At 37.9% G+C, this 19,382-nt stretch overlaps 1 protein-coding gene across 2 annotated transcripts in view; it reads left to right on the top strand.

Moving 5' to 3' along the window:
• Window positions 1-19,382, top strand: part of pot1 (protection of telomeres 1 homolog) — a 71,934-nt gene that overhangs the window by 30,640 nt on the left and 21,912 nt on the right. For both annotated transcript variants that reach the window (XR_003674347.1, XM_028451058.1), the window contains exons 6-10: window positions 1,925-1,999; window positions 2,199-2,325; window positions 3,400-3,530; window positions 3,604-3,900; window positions 8,307-8,462. Coding sequence is in view for 1 of the 2 variants with exons in the window: in XM_028451058.1 (XP_028306859.1) it covers window positions 1,925-1,999; window positions 2,199-2,325; window positions 3,400-3,530; window positions 3,604-3,900; window positions 8,307-8,462 (786 nt within the window). In the remaining variant the exon portion in view is untranslated. The remainder of the gene's footprint in view (window positions 1-1,924; window positions 2,000-2,198; window positions 2,326-3,399; window positions 3,531-3,603; window positions 3,901-8,306; window positions 8,463-19,382) is intronic.

Genomic DNA, 19,382 nt, shown 5'->3' with positions numbered 1-19,382 from the left:
CATTTCCTCATTTACATGCAGCCTTTGAGGATCAGCATTGCTACTGATGTAATGTCAGGTCAACTTATGCTGGACCAACATGGTTTTACTACTGCTTCTCACACATACAGTGTTTTCTCCAGGCTTCCTCCAAATGAATGAAATATTTATAATGAACAACTAAAGGATTGCTCTGAACACTTAAATGAGCCTTGGCACATGCCAGAGCATGCTAGTGCTTGCAAATAGTCACAAACTTCCTCAAATCCTTTTTGACAAGGATTTTGGCTGCATCTGAATAGTCCCTCCTATCTCCTTTCCAATCCACTTTTCCTTAATCCCCAGAAGTGTTTAAGTGGTGGCCATGATAAGGAGCATTCAAATTCTCTTAAAGCTAAGGAAAGGAGGCTTAATACTTCCTTCATAACTTCCTTTAGCCTAAGACTGATGCATCCTTTACCAAATGAGACCAGATAATGCTGACCACAATGCCTTGCGGCGACACCAATTAAAGCGTACTATATACTAGTACGCTTTAATACTAGCGTTCACGGAAACTCGCGAAGACTGAGGCCCCGTCCACACAGAGACTGGTTGTAGTCTAAACAGTCAAGTTTTTTATTGTTTAAGACTAGCATCCACACGGCAATGATGATTTGGAAGCAAAATACAATCATTTCTGAAAACGGGTCCCAGATTTTTGGAAAGTCTGAACGCCACCCACTGGGGCGCCGTGCGGTCGGCGCATACGCATACTCTGCAAACAATGCAGCCATAGCCCCGCCCCACCTCTTTCTAAACCTGCATGCGCAACCCCCCACAACAACAACAGTAACAATAGCAACAAAGCAGAAGCTCTACCTCTACAGTCCACAAGCAAATCTCCTGTCATGTCTTTGTCTCCATATCTGTCCTCTTTTTATGCGCATCCTTGGATGCCTTCTTCTTCTTCCTCTGTATTTACGGCTGAATGGACACCACAAGGCATATTACTGCCCTCCACTGGTCTTTATTGTAACGACTAGATCCTCCGTACGTTCCAGCCTCATGCAGGAACTGCAGCACAGCCTTGGAGATCATCTGGTGGTTCTCTTTATGACTTAATAATGAAAAATAAGAAAAAAAACTCCACTCCTAATCCCGGCATGCTTGCAAATAGATGCTGCCTTTCTCTCAATGTCTTCTTCCCTGTTTCGGTGTATTCCTGTGGTAGCGTTACAGCACCACATAGAAGCCCTTAATGTTTACAACAGCAGTTTTTGCTTTTTCATGTGGACATACACATAATTACCCGTTTTAGGGGAAATCGTTTTTGTTTTGTCCCCAAGTGGATAGGGCCTGAAAAGGGGTGCATATCATGTAAATTACCATTACAATGATATGCCTTGAACAACTTAAAAAAGATATAGAATCTTTATTTTATGATATGCAACCCATATTACCAGATCATAACTGACATAAAACAGAGCACTCTGTCGTTCAAGAAAAAGGTATTAGAATAATTTTTAGCTCCTATTTCTGAGTGGAATGTGGTGTTCGTTTAGTTTCACTTTTTTTCCTTGTAGCCACTTTACCTTTGATTTACATTCAAACCTTGTGATATTTGAGATTATATCAGCAGTTAGAGGCATAAGGGAAAGTGTTATAAATGTGCTTTTGGTCGTCAATTTTCAGAAATGTGTAGTTTTTTTCACCACAGCAGACGTCACTAACCTTCACCGCCGTCGGATTATTATGTCACCTAGTAGAAATGCTTCTGATTGTCAAAAAAAAATGCAATAACCTTTCCCTCTAACTCCTTTAGGAAGTCTCCTAACACCTTTCCTTAACCCTGTGACGTCATCCACGGGGGTTAAGGAAAAGTGGATAAGAAAGGAAATGTGAGGGACAATTCAGATGCAGCCTCTGTCTCATGTTTTGTTTTGTTTTGTTTTATTTTTTTTAGGTTTACCATCCGCAGTCTCCTTCAGACTCAAAGTCACCACAGGCCAGCAAGCGAAGCTCCACATGCTCTGCTGAGGTCGGAGACAAAGAAATGCTCAACTCCTGTAACGTGTTGTTCTCAGCAGTTGTTTTTTTTTTTTGCCAAAATGTTCATTCAATGGTTGTAAATCTTGGTCTAGATTATTGCTTTGTTGTATTTTTCGACACTTAAATTTGTTAAATATTATAAATTGCACTCTTTGGACTTCAGTTGACACAGTTCTGTACCTGCACAGGTCTCCCAGACAACCAAGGCTCCAAAGTACACGTATGTCCGCCTGGACAATCTTAAACTCTCGTCAACTGTCAACGTTTATGGAGTGGTGGTGTTCTTCAAGCTGCCCCACAAGTCCCGGGGCACCCGTAAGTCATGCTGCAGCTTGGTTCTAAGTGGATACTTTTTTACTTTTTACAAGTTTCTCTATCCCTGTTCACAAACAATACAAACAGCAGACAAAACGTTAATGTATTACATCTATTTGGTAGCAATTCCCAAACTCCAGAAAGTTGGGTCCTCGTCAAAAACTCTTAAAATCTCCCAACTTTAAAATCTCAGATATAATAATTATTATACGGCACTTAGATGATGATATTACCACAGAAGGAGAAAGAAATCTACTTTAACGTTGCCAAAAAAAATTGAAATTTTTCTTCTTTTTTTTTTTTTTTTTGTTCATCAGTTTTTCATGTATGTTGTAGAACAGTGTTTCTCAAATGGGGGTACGTGTCCCCCTAGTACAGGGTATGCAGTGGCACTACAGGGGATACTTGAGAAAGAGTAGAAAATAAACATATCAGTCCTTAGACCAGAATTGATAAAAACTATAGAAATGTATAGTTTCAGGAGCAACTAAATCTGTGTTTTTCAAAATGAAATTCTTGAAAATGTGTTTTATCACTTGTTCATTCCATCATTATGCTCTATAGTTTTTTTAAATAGTTGTCAAAGCAAAGTGTTGCAGTCAGACAAAGGGGTATACTGGGATTCATAAATAAGAGAAAAGGGGGTACTTGAGCCAAAAAAGTTTGAGAACCACTGTTGTAGAAGAAACACATCTGCGGGACAGCACTCTTCCAGGAATTTACTTTTACACACTAGTCTGTTCTTAAATGAAATGTATATTTGTGTAATCTTAGTTTTCAGTAATAACAGTAACACACATATACAGTGTTTACACCTAAATTCTCCAACGGATTCTCTTTTTTCTGAGCTTGATACTTTATGTCGTAACATGGATTTTTATTAGTCACTCCTCTGTAGTTTATATGTTCTTTGTCTTCATAATTGGACTATAGATTCTTAGCAATAGAAGCTGGTTGGCTGAGCTAAAGGCAGCGGTGAAGACGAAATGGAATCAGCATAGCAAGGGTCCACTGCTGCCTTGCGACTGTCTTTGTTTATATCTTTTTTGTTTACCAAAGTCTCTCTTTCTGCAGACTGGTGCTCTACCTTGAAGATTACTGATCAATCTAATCTCAAGATCCAATGCACACTCTTCTGTAACAAGCGGGAAGACCATCCGCAGATATTTCAAGTTGGAGACATTGTTCGTCTCCACCGAGTCAAAGTAATGTGTTTTTTTTTTTCCTATATACCAATTCTGACAGATGATTGATGAATAACGTCCTGTCTCATCACAGACTCAGTCCTACGAGGAATCCATCCAACTCATCAGTGCTTATGGCTTCGCGGCGGTGACGTTTGATGGGATTGTTGGCCGAGCTGTTGAGCCACGCACCTCCAGCCGCTCGTTCCAGTTTCACCAGGAGGACCAGCAGAAGGTGGAGGAGCTGCGGGCCTGGGCAGCCAGCCATTCTATCGTCTCTGCAACCTCCACTACCATTCCTCTGTCTGCCACTCAGCCCAAAGCCTACTTTGATTTGACCTGCCAGCTACTGGCCAAAGCCCCCATCGATACCACCTGCACCCTGCTGAGGGTGAGTATACGGATGAACACGGTCACTGTTGTTGTATAGCAGATATAAGTAAATGGTTGTCTTGAGTCAAATATGACATGAACATTTAAATGAATGAATGAAAATGTGCCGATTTGTGTCACTTTTGTTTCCAAAAAATGGAAGAAACACAACTAATTGTGACCTCAGATGCTCCACTGCAACCTTTTATAGTTTTGTATTACTTTTGCAAGCATCAATGATTCATGATTAAAATAATAAAAATATATTTATTTATAGAGCACTTTCAATCAAAGTGCTGTACATCAAATAGATCAGCCGTTAAACATAACAATAATATGAAAGACATACATAAAAACAGGAATTTTCGGACTCACATCACTGTACAAATATGTTTTTAGCTTTGCCTTAAAAACATCAATGGAGGCAGTTAGCATAATTTCAGCAGGTAGGCTGTTCCATAGCATTGAAGCGCGAAATGAAAAAGCACGTTCCCCTCTTTTTATGGACCTTCAGAAGCCCTGTAGTCTCCTGGGATCTCAAACTCTGAGTTGGAACATATGGGGTCAACATATTTAAAAAGTAAGATAAGATGGCCCAATGCCATTTACAATTTTATATGTTTACATCAGTACCTTCAAATCTGCTCTGACCTGAAGTGGTAGCCAGTGAAGAGAGGCCAGCACAGGAGTACTATGCTCATATCTATTGAAGCCAGTGAGAACTCGAGCTGCTGCGTTCTGTACCATCTGTAGAACATGGAAACTCTTTTTGGGCAACCCAGACAGAAGCACATTACAATAGTCTAAGCGTAATGACACAAACAAATGAATTAGGACCTCAGCGTCCTGAGACGACAGAATCGAAATGAAAAAAGGCCAATCTAGTGACCTCTTTTATTTTTGACGATTAAATGAGAGAGTTTGATCAAAGAACATGCCAAAATTCTTGACTCAGTCTTGACGTTGAATAACATAATCGCCCGCTGACAGGTTGAGGTTATCGAACTGCTGATTTAAACTCGCAGGACCGACAACAGTCAGTTTTCTTGATCTTGGCTTTAAGATCTGTGAAATACATTCTGCAAAGATGCAAAGAGACTACATTCTTTCCTTTGGATCAGGTGCACCCAACCCCACAGGCCGCAGAGATTGAATCAAGTTTCTGAAGATTTTACTGAGTGTACTACTTTCTAGATTTCCAATTGGCTTCTTCTTATACTTTCTGTGTTTACAGTAGACTAAAACAAATTGTATTTCAGGGTAAATAAAGGTTCGTCGTCATCCGTACCAGACTGCCATGGGACTGTTCTATTTTTGAAAGCCTTCCCTGGTGATTAAGGAAGTTGGGGACGACTGAACTATGTGATTTGTTTTGAGCGCCTTCGTGTCTAATTCCAAATATTGACTGAAAAGGTGAAAACTTCAATCAAGAGAATTTCTCAAGCACCAAGCAAAAGACCAGATAATCTTGTGGTTAGGCAGCAGCACTTAAGCAACTCCCTCTGAAGATGTTAAAGTCAGCTCAAATCATACTTTTTCACATTCACCTGTTTGCTTTTCATCATGTGAGTTGCCGTACTTTCATAAAATGTAGGTGTTTGTGAAGAGGAGGCCGTTTCCTGGGTTCACATTCTTCTTTAGCGCCATGGTTTATAAATAACAAATGAGAGAGAAAAGTGCGTGTGTGCGTATGTGTGTGTGTGTGTCCACCTTTGAGACTGATGAAGGAAATGCATTTCAACAGGATTTGGCAGTGAGTGCTCGTTTGCTGCCGTCTGTTCGCACCAAATTCTAGAGCTTCTCTGAGCTCGTTATTACGCAAAGGCTCACATTAGTTTAAAAGGATGTTTTGCAAATCACAACAGATTGTTAGGTGAAGAATGTGTATTTATATCAGCCGTCTTTCTTCAGACTAAAAATATTTCACAGCAATTTTTGGTTCATCAGCCATGGTTGAAACACCATGGCCTCAGTCAGATCTCCATGCGATAGACTGTATTGCAGACATGGGCAACTGGCGGCTCGGGGGCCACGTGTGGCCCTCGCTCTAACTTGAGCGGCCCCTGCAGTAAATGCACAAAATGAGTTAAAAACAGACACAAAATTACAGAAATATATACTTGACAACATAAATACACAAAATTACTTCAAAGATACACAACGGCAACCACAACAATAAAAAAAAAAACACCAAATGAGGGAAAAATTATAAAATTACAAACAACAACAAAAACACACAAATTGGCTCATTACACACAAAACAACCAAAAAAAACTAACAAAATGAGAGGAAAATACACTAAATTACCTCAAAAACACACATAAAACAACAGTAAAAACATGCAAGACAACAACATAAAGCTCAAAATGAGAAATAAATTACACAAAATGACCACAAAAAACTAAATAAGACAATAAATTACACCAAAAACACATGCAATGACAACACAAATGTATTGTCCTTCCCTGTATTAATGCTCAGATTTGTCATTATTCTAAATGCTGACATTAATGTTGATAATGTGGCCCTCGGATCAGAAAATCATTTGTTTGTGGCCCTGCTGTGATAAAAGTTGCCCATCTCTGCCCTGTTGCATTGAGATCTGAAGACTGTAGAGGCATAGAGCATCCTTTAAGATTTGGTGATTCATGATGATTATGCAGCAGACATCTCTGTGTGATGAGATCATGTCATGTTATAACGACCAAAGTCATAAGGAAGCTTTCACCTCCTTTTTTGAGTCTGTGCACAAAAAAAATAATCATGCTCTTTTTTCAAAGAATGTTATACTGTACTGTACTTCATTTGTGTGGTGTACGTAATGAAGTGATTATATATATATATATATATATATATATATATATATATATATTATTTAACAGTTAAGTGTTAAATGAGTGTTAACAAAACACTGTATACATCACATATCGTCCATTGAAAATAATGACATTTTGTACAGATTGGCTCATTATATCATACTCAAAGGTCATGATCATTAGAGTTTGAGGATAGATCCCTGTTACCTCTTCTTGATAATAATTCTCCTTTGGGGGAGAATGGGGCACATCCATGTGTTTCTCTTGCATTGAGTGAAATTTCACATTGTCGTTCCTCTGATACAAATTGGCCTCAGGGGAAGGATTCATTAAACCTAATGACTATTAACCTTTTATTGGGAAATTATGAGATATTGCAGAGGGATCCTAAGAAAAGGTATTAGTAATAATGTCTTTTTGAATCATTGAAGAAACATGATAATGTTGGCATTATAACAAAACTCACTATTAGGTGTGAGGAGGTTTTAATCGAGGAAGTGTGCTTTCCAATGATTGTTATTGGAATTTAAATCTGTAAATCATCACACATCTAAAAACAATTTGTAATTTATAATACAGCATTAAATGATTCTGAATAGGAGGAAAGGTACAGACTAAACTTCACTTGATCAGGGACGTCAAAATGAGCTCCTTGAGGACCGCAATCCTGCAAGATTTTAATAGCCTTAAATACACATCTATATCCTAATGGTGTCATCGAGCACGTCTGCAGAAAACTAATGAGCCTCTCTTTACAAACTTGTTGTTGTTAAAACCTGCAGTTTTGGGATCCTCCAGTACTGAGTTAAAACATGTCTGTAATGAATATTTGATATGTGATGACATTGGTTGTTGCATTAATCCCCCCAAAAAATTGAGGAATAAAAAATCCCAAAACATTTAACCTCCTAATATTAAAAATCTGCTTTGTGGGGTTTTATAAACACTGGCCACAGCAAAAGATCAATGTTATCAGCTTCAAGGGAAATACAAGATGTTAACCAATCAAAATGCAAAAGGACCCAAACCCAAGCTTGAAGCATCTGGAATGCCCCTACTGGCAGTGAAACAGCTGACTCTCAATAATAATGTTTAGCTAGAAAAATCATTGAGAGGACACATTTCCAGTGATACTAGATATTTGTGAGTTTTTTTTAAATAACATTAAAATACATTTTAAAGGGGATTCATCTATGCAGCATCCTGTGATGTAACTAGACCTCTAACAGTAGTTCCCAAGTGTAATTCTTTTCACACTGTTTAACATATTTTCCCAATGTTCTGAATGTCCCACTGTGATGTGTTGTATTTAGGGTTCAAATCGAAGCGTCTTCAACAGATGGATTTGAGAAATAAAACTTTTCTTGATTATCCTTTAGATAGATATGGAGTATCTTTCCTTCCTAGTGAAAGACCCTGTTTTTACGACATAGTTGCATTTTCTCTCCAACACTGACCTTCTATTGTCTATAACCCCCACCTGATGAGGGTCATGGTTATATCAATTTATATACATCATGAAGCAGGGTGCACACTTATGTTTAGTTGCTCCGATGAGTCCTTTTCAAGTTTTGAAGCTATCTTTTGTTCTGTGTTTTTTGGGTTATAGGTTTGGGATGGATCTCAGTGTCCTCACACTCTTCTGAAGGTGATCGTTGAACCAGATTCAGTGGAAGGACCAGTGTCCTTTTCAGAGAATAAAGAAAATCTCATTGCCAACGTCCTTGTCTACGACAACCACGTGGAGTTTGCGCGACAACTAAAGGTAAGACCGAAGAAGTTCCCCTGAACAGATGTAACAATCAGATGATGCTAAGTTTGGTCATCACATGATTTTATCTTTGTGTTGCTCTGTTTCACTATGAATCCTGTGCTACCATTTGTCCGTTAAACAGGTAAACTAGTTGATTTACGTCTGTTTATGCTTGTTTTCTTTGTTATCTGTCCTTCAGGTTTATATGACCACTGTTAGGGTTTAGGTGGCAAGCATTTTAAATGGTGACCAAATAAGCATGTCTTTTTCATTCCACCACAGAGTCAGAAAGAACTGCTTTTCACCATATTATACAGATATGTGTGTGTTTAGTACCCGCTGATTTCTTTCACACTAAAATTTTACGTTATTTGCATTTTAGAAGCTTCATGGTTTTATAGTTAAAGCTGCAGTTTATAAGTTGTTTTTTTTTTCGCTTGATTTGGTTAAAAATCTATACTAACCTTTGAACATGTTGTAATTCAAAATGTTCTGAGAGGACTCTGGACCTCTGCTCCTTCTCTTTGCTCTGTAGTTGAGCTTTAGAAATCCAGTAGTGTGACGTGACTTTTAGTTAATCAGAGATCTTTTTACAGACTGCTCCATGAGCTGTCTTGGGGTGTTACTATTGTAATCTCTGCCCGACTAAAGTGGATGCGCGTTCACGTCCTATCTTTAGTAAAGTGCAATGGTGTCAGAAGGAGAGTGATTACAGACGGGATAGATCACATGTAAAACTAAGAGAAGCAAATCCCAGAGACATTTGTCACTAATTCCCTATTGATAAAAAATGTCGCTAAAAGCTCCACAGTTGTGCGCGTCCACAAGGATGCCGGTGAATTAGAAACGGGGAAGGGAGGGGGGAGCGTGGTTGATTCCATACAAATCTCACAATTCTACATACTGCAGCTTTAAAGTCAACTTTAGATTTTAGTATTTTTTTGTTAGACTGATACCAATTCTCAGCTCCATGGTTAAAGGACCACATCAAAATGTCACTGCATCTTAAATACTGCATCATTATAATCAGTGGGAAATAACATATCCACATATACACACGCAAAGTTGCTGCAGGTTAAGTTCACAAGTTTAGCCATTTTATAGTTTAGCCTTTGTATCTAATTTATCAATCAATCTTTATTTATATAGCATAGATTACAACAAAGGTCGTCTCATAGCGCTATCAAAATATAAAATTAATTATAATAAGGAAATTAAAACCAACAAAATCCACATGAACAATCATTTAGCGACAGTGGGAAGAAAAAACTTTTAACAGGCAGAAATCTCCAGCAGAACCAGGTTCAGAGGTGGCAGCCATCTACAGTAATTCTACTGGTTGGGGTTAGTGGACAGAAGGACCAACAGAACAGGATAAAGAGATAGAACATCAGAGTGTCCCAGACTAGTTGAGCCGTTAAACACAGATCAGGAACTGCCATCATCAGCTTCACATCAGAGAAGGACGAGGAGAAGGCACTGACTGCAGAAAAACATGATACATTATTATCAAGTCAGCCTGCCTTGGCCTTGGGCCTCACTCCCAGTGGCCTAGTCAACACTTATTATAAAGGCGACGAATCTCTTCCCGTTTATCGGTAAGCTAACAGCGACTAGAAGGTCTGTAAATGCGACCGTTTGTAGATGAGCTCATGTCCGCTCTAGCAGTTAGGTTATGTTATGATTCAGTCCTGTTTATGCGGACTGTAAATCATAACCAGCTACATCAGAATTTGAATATCTTCCCTTTTTCTTGAACCAATAAACGCGACCGTTTACAGACGAACCCATGTCCGGTCTAACGGTTAGGTTATGTTATGTTCTGTTATGATCTTAAATACTGCATCATTCTAATCAGTGGGAAATAATGTATATCCACATATACACACGCAAAGTTTCTGCAGGTTAAGTCCACAAGTATAGCCATTGTATAGTTTAGCCTTTCGATCTAATTTAATGCAATTTGGCAAATAATTTCAGTATTTCTGAGGGCTTTTAAAGTCATTTAAAATGTATTCAGACCCAAATTCTGCCAAAGTCTGCTATCTTATTTCTTAGTTTCTCAACCAGCTCATTAATACAATGTTGGTCAGATTGTAGGTATTTTATGGTGTAGTTCTGTAGGTTAGCATGCACACAGTTTTTTTTATGCGCATGTCAAAACAGTGATGTGAAATCAAACTTTCAGCCAGTAGAGTGTTTACCACTTAAATAAAGGAAATATCCACAAAGTGGATTTCACCAAAGCAGCTGTCACCTTGACCTGGTCAACTTCCATGGGAGATTTCTCATTTTTCAGAGGCTCAACAACAGGTGCATGAACTGCTGCCATCGGGCAGATGTTACAGGACACTAAAAATAACAAAAGAAATGGATTGAAGAAGAGCTTTCATTGCAGGGCACTCCAAAACCAAATAATGCACTTTAAACAACTTCTGCAATAGGTTAGGTCAGGGGTCAGCAACCTTTACTCTCAAAGGAGCCATTTTGCCCAATCTCACCAGGATTAGGAAGTCCTTCTGGAGCCGGAAAAAAAAAAAAAAAAACCTTCTCAGTGCAAACAATACAGTGTATAAAATTCTATAAAGTTGAAATAATATCAAATAATTTTATGAGTTAATGAATTTAATTTCTTGCAACATATCAAGCAATCTATTTTCTTCCAGAATAGTCTTTTTGTTAGTTTTGTTATCTTACCAGGGATTTCATTACAACTCAAGGTTAGCCACAGGTGCAAGTTATTGCACAATGTGATTTATTTTTAGGTTAACAAATTGTTTTTATCCTAATTTTCAAGTCATTATTCATCAATACCCTCTGTAAGAAATAATAATTAATTACAGTATTTTATCAAGTTTTTGAAAGCTATCTAGAGCCATTGCAAAAGAGTCAAAGAGCCACATGTGGCTCCAGAGCCGCAGGTTGCAGACCCCTGGGTTAGGTGGATGTGTCATGTGGGATTTGTTTGGTTTAGTTTAATGTAATCTGTCTTTATTCTTTTTAGTTTAAAATCTTTTAGTTCTAAAAATATGAGTCATTTGCATATTTGATGCTTGTTAAAGGACTCTTGTTTTTTCATTAATAACACTGGTGTTTTTAGTTAGTTTTCTTGTGATTTTCAGTGTTGTGTCATTATCCCTGCAGTTTTTCAAAGTTAGTTCTGAAGTTATAGCATGCACAAATCTTTGTCCTCACTTGTCAAGCACATTGATAATTAGTGGCCTGCTGCTAAAAGTGATGGAGCAGAGCGAGCCGAGACAGTGGGAGCTCATTTATCCTTTCGACCACAAGGACATTTACCCTAAATTATTTCAAATAATAGCTTTATGGGGATATTTCAACAGAGAAAGCCACATTTCCCGACTTCCCGTTGCATGACTGCTCTCTTTCAGTCACAGCTTGTCTGTGAGTTGACACGGGGTGATCTGAATATTTAAAAGTGTAAAACAAGCTCGGATTGTCTCCTAAGTATGTTCACTGCATCTTTGACATCCTTTCATTATGTTGTCTGCAGTGCTATCATTTGAGGGAACATCATGATCCTTGTGGCATGTCACTTTACAATTGCCTTCTGTGATGATAAAGGAGTTGAAGTTTTACTCCACCTTTTGCTTTGAAACTGAATTTTCACAAATCTGCATCTTTGTAACATCAAGCGGCAGCTCTTCAAATGATCTGCACCTGTAAAAATGTGTGTAACCGTCACTATGCACGCTGATAGACATAGCAGGGCATCTACTACCCCATGCAATCAGGATTGCGTCTATCAAGCAGGTATCATAACAGGCAAAATCCATTCACGTGGGCAGATCAGATGTGGCGCACTGAAAACAGGAATTCACAATCAAATGTGTCAAATTTGGAACTGATTGTGACGCTTTTGACTTTTTGAATGCAACACGTTCACAGGCAGGTGGTAATGTCCATGTTGCAAGGAGAAGACACAGAAGAAAACAAAAGGCAATGAATAGAACAGTTGTTTAATGCTCGAGTCAACATTTTTGGCATCAAAAAAGAAGTTTCAAAGATAATTGAAATCGAGCGATAGTATTGGTAGACGCCTAAGGAAAATACACTGCAAGTTACTATCAGGTAGAATTAAAAAGTCGCATTTGTGGCACTACTTTTTTCTTTTAATGCAATGTTCCCTTAGCTGAGTCCCCACGATCATGAAATTCCTGGAAAAGTTATGGAATTTGAAAAACCGATTTCCCGTCTTGAAAAGTCATTGAATAATTTAACTGTTTTGGAAAAGTTTTGGAAATAAAGACTATTTTATTTTAATGTTTAAAATATGTTAAACCCCAAAGATGTTAAGCGTTATCTTAAAGTGAAAGTGCTGCATACCAGCAGCATCATTGAGAAGGACCGTATAGACATTAAAATGCATACAAACATTAAAATGCATAAAGGCAAATATGAATTTGGAGAAAACATTACATTTTTAAGTCCCTTCAACAGACAGCACTTTCACGTATTTACAGTATATTAAAGATATTCATTTAAAGAAGTGAGTGTCTGTGCAGTTATCTGCTCAGAGCTGAGAAATAACTGCACCTGCTGCTCTATTGCATTATAACCTCCAATTCAACAGCTTCAAATTTAATTTTGTGCTTTTGCTGACTTAGCTGTCCTACATTCTCCCCATTGAACACTTTACATGTGCAAAATGCTCATTTTACAAAAGTTTGTTCCGTCCAAGTAATTTGATTGAATAAGAGACATTCCATTAGTGCTGATATAGAGCAGCAATGGCACTGGGACTTTTTACAGACATGATCCCTCTGCTGTTTAGGTGTTCAAATAGCCATTTGTCAACTGTCAGTTGTAAAATGTTTGTGTGTTGCCTGGCAACAAGCTTGTCTCCCTTCCCGTTGTGGACCTATTATTTTTGGGGGAGCCAAATAAATGATTAAATTAACAAAGAAATCAATAATCTCTTGTTGCTCAACACTGTTGACTAATAAAATGTGCTTGTAGAACTATTGTATAAAAGCAATATCACACTGGAGGTCGGGCTGTTGTGCTGAATATCAACACTGGTGTGATTATCTACCTGCGGCCTCATGCCTACGACCGAATCCCACCAGTGCTGATATTTCACCACAACAGCACTCCCTCTCAGGTGATATTGCTTAATTTAATAAGGAATATAGAATAGAAATATAGGAATAGAAAATCTCCAGCAGTATGAAAGGAAACAGCACATTTAAAGTTTATAAGAATGTGAGTGATTTTTCGTCCTTTATTTGAGATGTTAGCAAATCTGCTACAATGCGGTTGTGATCAAATGAGTGGCATTGAGGAAGGTTTTGCTGTTTCAATGATCTTCTAGGATTTGATTTGGAAACTCTTGCTTGAACAGAACTTGATAGCTAGTCTCAGAGATAACACAACCCTGACTGTTAATCACAAAAGTTATGCTTCATCTTTGCTATAAAATGCCGCTCGATATACTGTGATCATATGTCATTGCCAACCTTAAGAAGGTGTTGTTTTCCTCACTCTATCTGCGATCACACCTGTGCAGTTACAGCTTTACAGTGTGTCCCCGTAGAGTTTGTGTTAACCAGGAAATAAATAATCTGCCTTCCAGAAAGAGAGTGCAGAATCAAACTGTGGCAGATGTGATCGTAGATGTGTGAAAAGGTTGTTATTAGGGATGTAACGATTCACTCAACTCCCGATACGGTTCGATTCATGATACTGGGTTCACGATATGATTCTCTCACGATTTATTTTACAAAATGGGACTGTAGGCAAATGATGACTGAAAAATATTCCTTTATTTTTTTTGGGAAACTAGAAAATACTGTATTATTTTCCTTTTATTTTTCATTGTCAAAAGAATCCCTTGATAAACTATTCAAAACAATGAAAGCTAACTAAAAATAAATCTGGAATGAAATAAATAAAGGAATAAGACAAATGAAAAAAGAAGCCTATTGATTTCAATTCTGGTTCTGTAGTAAACAATGCAAAACTGCATAATAGTTCTTTTTCTTTTTAAAAGTGCAACTGAAAATGTATTTTGTGCCTTAACAATTGGACTTAGAAAAAAAAAAAACAAATTAAAAAAAACAGTAATTTCACTGATTTACGTCAGATATTTGTTTGGACCACCAGAGGGCGCTGGTAACCCAGTGGTCGGTTGGCATGCAGAAATTCTTGCAGTGAAGAAGAGATGCTATGCTAGCAGACAGAGCTAATAGAAAAACGTGACCTTTACAGATATTCACATAATATTACAGATATTCTTTCGGTGCTAAAGGGGTAATGAATCATTTATTAACATGTTTAAGAGTAGAAGGCGGCCTGAAAGAAAGTAGTAGCAGATCGTACACTGCTGGACAAGAGAAGGGATAAATATATAGCTGTTTAAAAAAAGTACTGCGATTCAATTTTCAAAGTATCGATGGCAATCGTGATACCTATGAATCAATTTTTAACTGCCTTATGATTAATCGTTACATCCCTAGTTGTTATGGTTTGAAATTTAGAATTTAGGTTTTTTCTTTGATGTATATGTTTGATCTTTAAATAACAATTTAAACTGCAAATGATTTAATCTGCTAACATGTGAATATGATGTCACATAGGTACTGCTATAACTGGAGGTGAAGCAAATGACGGCAAGCTTGCTTAACCCAGTAATAGTTTTTTTTTTCCCCCGTGTTATAACAAAGTTTAACAAAACTAATCACTGATCATCTCAACACCCTTAACAAGGAAACAAATCAGCTTGTACCACAGCTATATGCACATATTAAAGCATTCTATGCAAAGCTCCGCCTCAGCGATTCACAACTGCGCAACTTCAATGTTGCACACTTCTTCTCCAAAATCAAATATTTATTTCATATCTCTTATACAGAAGTCAGTTGGTGCTGTCATGACTTTTTTGTCATTGAGAAGGAAATTACAATGTTTGAGGCTTCATTTTCAATGAATGCAGAAGAAGTAAAGGCGAGTCTGCATTTAGAACTGATCGAAATGCAGTGTGATGAAGCTTGGAAATGACAAGTTACTTCTGATGAGGTCCCACGTAAAACAAATGAGTCTGTTTGGCTCAACATACATCTGTGAGCAGACATGCTCTCTGTAAACACTGAACAAAAGTGACAACCATATCTGTGACGTCCTTCACATCTCAACCACAAAACCAAGCACAACCTTCTTCCCATTACAGGTCAGTTAAAAATTCATTGTTAAGAAGCCCAATTACGTAATACATTCAGTTAATTACATTTAATCACAGATTTTCAAAAAACATTAGTCGTGTTAAGGAGCCCTATTAGTAATGTGTAACAAGCTTGAAATATCCAAATCCTTTATTTCTCTTCCTGTCTCTCCGTTCAACCAGGACAATGGAAGGATCAGAATAAGTACCCCTCTGAGGCTGTCACTGAGAAAGGTCTGCCAACCTTTTTGTGAAAAATTAAATAGAAATTTGAAAATTCAGAGCTGTCAGAGGCTTTTTTCTTCAAACAAGTTTAAAATCAAATGTATTTTACCTGCGTTTGATTTATTTTACCAATATACTGCATTAGAAGAAAGACAGTATTCTGTAAAGGTGCATTATTATGAAAAATGCACTTCTTTTTCTATATGTATATGTATGTTGCACACCCCTACCCTTTACGGCAGTGTGCCTTACCGCCACAATCCAGAAAAGTTAAATCCACTATAGTAATGCAGTTAGCTTACATCTCAATGCATATGACACACTGTAACAAACTATATTGGCTTAGGTTGTAGCCTGCTGTGTGACCTCAGAAGGCTAGGCTAACCATCAAGTATGTTATGGCTTTAATGGAATCACAGTGAGTATGACTGGATGGATAGATATACAGTATAAACGGATGGATCGTATTGTTCGCACAAACACAGAGGCTGCTCTTCCACTAATATCTTGGTCTGACACTTGACTCCACTCTATCTTTCAAAAATCATGTAAAAAAAACTTGCCAATACTGTTAAATTTCACCTTAAAAATTTGAAGCTAGAATGTTTCTCCATTCAATGATTTTATCCCATATTGAATATTGCATCACAAGTTGGTCTCTCACCACTGATACCAATTTGAAAATAATTGAATCTTTGTATAAAAAATCTCTTAAAGTTTTTGTCCAAAAACCTAATTCGTTTCATGTATGCAATATTTTAAACAAGTACAATCTTCTAAATTTTGAATGTTTTATCAACTTTAAGTATATATGCTTCATTTACAAAGCGCTACATGGACTAGCCCCACCTCCTGTGTCTGCCTTTTTCAAACCTAAGACTTCAAGTGGTCTGAGAACTAGGGCCTCCTCCAGAGGAGACTGTGAGGTCCCCTTCAGAAGAACTACCCATGGACAGAACTCTCTCTCTGTGAGGGCCACTAACATCTGGAACAGTCTCCCTCTGCACATATGGGAGAGTCCTACACTGGTCAGCTTTAAAACCCAAATCAAACTACGGCTGAAAAGAAACCAGTCATGTGACCACTAGACTCTGAACATTTCCCTGTGCTGCCTGTATTGTATCGTATTGTGTTATGTTGTATTGTATTGTATTCTATAGTATGTTGTCATTTCTTATGTATTTGCCTGCCTAAGGACTACGGATGAAAACTAGCTTTGTACTTGCAGCCACTCTGCTTTTAAACATGAGCACAAAAGCCTCATTTAAATAGGGTGGTTTCTGTTCAACCACAATCACCAACAGCAGCTTTAAAAACAGTGTGTGCAATCTCTTTGCATGCACACCCACACATTAGTGCTCTTTATTTGAGGTTTTTGTAAATTAGGATGGGACAAGTGAAACATTGTTGGTTGGTGTTTTTTGTTGTAGCATTGGACTAGTGCTATGTTTTTATCTATTCATTTATTGAATTAAAAAATATGCAACTAAATTTACAAGGACCCACCTATAGAGCAGTGTTCTCAAATGGGTGTACGTGTACCCCTAGGGGTACACAATGGCACTACAGGGGGTACTTGTGAGAAGGAGAGGTAAATTAACAAATGGGGATTTTAAAATGTGTATTTTTGGTTTAAAATGATAACTATAATAATGATGTTGAAAATGATCTTGATTAGAACATGAACTGAAAATACTAAGGTCAGTCTTGGTCCCACATCAGGTGGGAAATGACCAGAAATGATAAACATCTATTCAGGAGGCACTAAATACTATTTTTTCCTGTTATTTACAAAGTTAGATTCTTTAAATTGTGTGTTAATCCTCATTTATTCCATCATTGTGCTCTATAGTTGTTGTTTGTTCATAGTTTGTTGAGGAAAATGTTGGAGCTGGACAAAGGGGGTACTTGGATTCAGAAATAAGAGAAAGGAGGTACTTGCGCAAAAAAGTTTGAGAACCACTGCTCTAGAGTTCAAATACACATGAAAGAAGATAAGCAGAAGACAAAAACAGGACCCTAAAAGGGTTAAAATGAATCAAAGAATATACATTATTTATCTCACTGTAATATTTCAGAGAAGTCTAGTCCGCTGAGGAGGTTTTCCTTCACTAGCATCATCTCGCATTTGCTTCAAATGCTGTTTTTCTTGCGATAAATGAGGTGAACACTGATGTGTCATAAAGGCTTTTCACAGACTTGTTAGCCTCTGAATTAAATCCTTCCTTTTGTCATGTGATCGACTCTTGTTCACTGCAGACAGAGCTTACACTGTCCAGCTGGATGGACACAAGTGTTGCCTTGTCTCAAAAGACCACATCTTGGAAACCTGTAGTGACAAGCATAGCCTTTTATAGTTGTTCTAACAGCATCACATTGAGTCAGTTGCTGTGAGCGAGTGTGCTCGTTATCTTATTTTTAGTGCTCATGGTTGACCAAGTGCGCATTTCTGTGTCCTTTTTGTAAATTTGCGTGCTTTGGGTTGTGAGTTAATAGGCCACACACGTTACTCCCACGTTGTTTCCTGTTTAATGAACACACCTCAGAGACAAATGAACCCTCATGTCAGCCTGAGGGATTGAATCACCCGAAAAAAATGGAAAGCAGCAGCAACAGAAATGGCTCCAGCCAGTGCTTGACAAGCTGCAAAAGTATCACTGTGATAGCCACGAGCTGAGAATCAACTTTAACACCAATGCTTCATTACACCGCCCGCGTCTGTGCCTGGCCTCGATTCTTGAACGGATCATTCATTACGATGATACAGCTTAGATCAGATTTTTCTGTGTGAGAGTCGGAGTATTGTCTAATCTGTGAAGCTCATATTGAAGTTTTTTTTTTTTTCAATTCTTTTTGATTTTTTTTTTTCACATATTATCAATAATTTTTAAACAAGTGTTTACACTAACACTTGCTTGTATTGATAATGGGTAGATAGTGCCAAAATGAGGTGACTCAGGGTGAAGGTCAGGGTGCAATGTACACAGCGTGTCAGTCAATTTACTTGCACACTTCAATGTACACTGAACTTGTTCAAAGTCATGAACGATCATTTTATGGGACCACATGTGAAAGTGACCTGAGTCGGATTTGAAAAAATCAGAATTGTGCTGTTCAGACTGTCTTTAACAGATCAGATACAGGTCACATTTGCCTGCAGTGTGTACGAGCCTTTGTTCTGGTTCAGACCTGAGCTGCAGCGTCTTGAACCAGCTGTAGATGTTTGATGCTCTTTTGGGGGATTCCTGTTAGAAGACCATTACAATAGCCCAGTCTGCTGGAGATAAAAGCATGGACCAGTTTTTTTCTGAATCATTCAACCTTTCAGTCTGGAGATGTTCTTTAGGCTGGTTTTGTAATTGATTTGGTCTGACTGCTGAATGTCAGATCAGAGCCAATCAGAACACCAAGGTTTCAGGTTTCACTTGTTCTTTAGTTTTTAAAGATTGAAACTCAAGATACTCACTGACAGCAGTCCTCCAGCAGTTGAAGGAAGTATTCACTCATCAGTATTAGTTCAGTATTAG

The sequence above is a fragment of the Gouania willdenowi genome, chromosome 6 (genome assembly GCF_900634775.1).
Source record: "Gouania willdenowi chromosome 6, fGouWil2.1, whole genome shotgun sequence".
In the NCBI taxonomy this organism is placed as follows: Eukaryota; Metazoa; Chordata; class Actinopteri; order Blenniiformes; family Gobiesocidae; genus Gouania; species Gouania willdenowi.
Note: the sequence above shows the minus strand (reverse complement) of the source record. Positions and strands in the feature narration are given on the sequence as shown.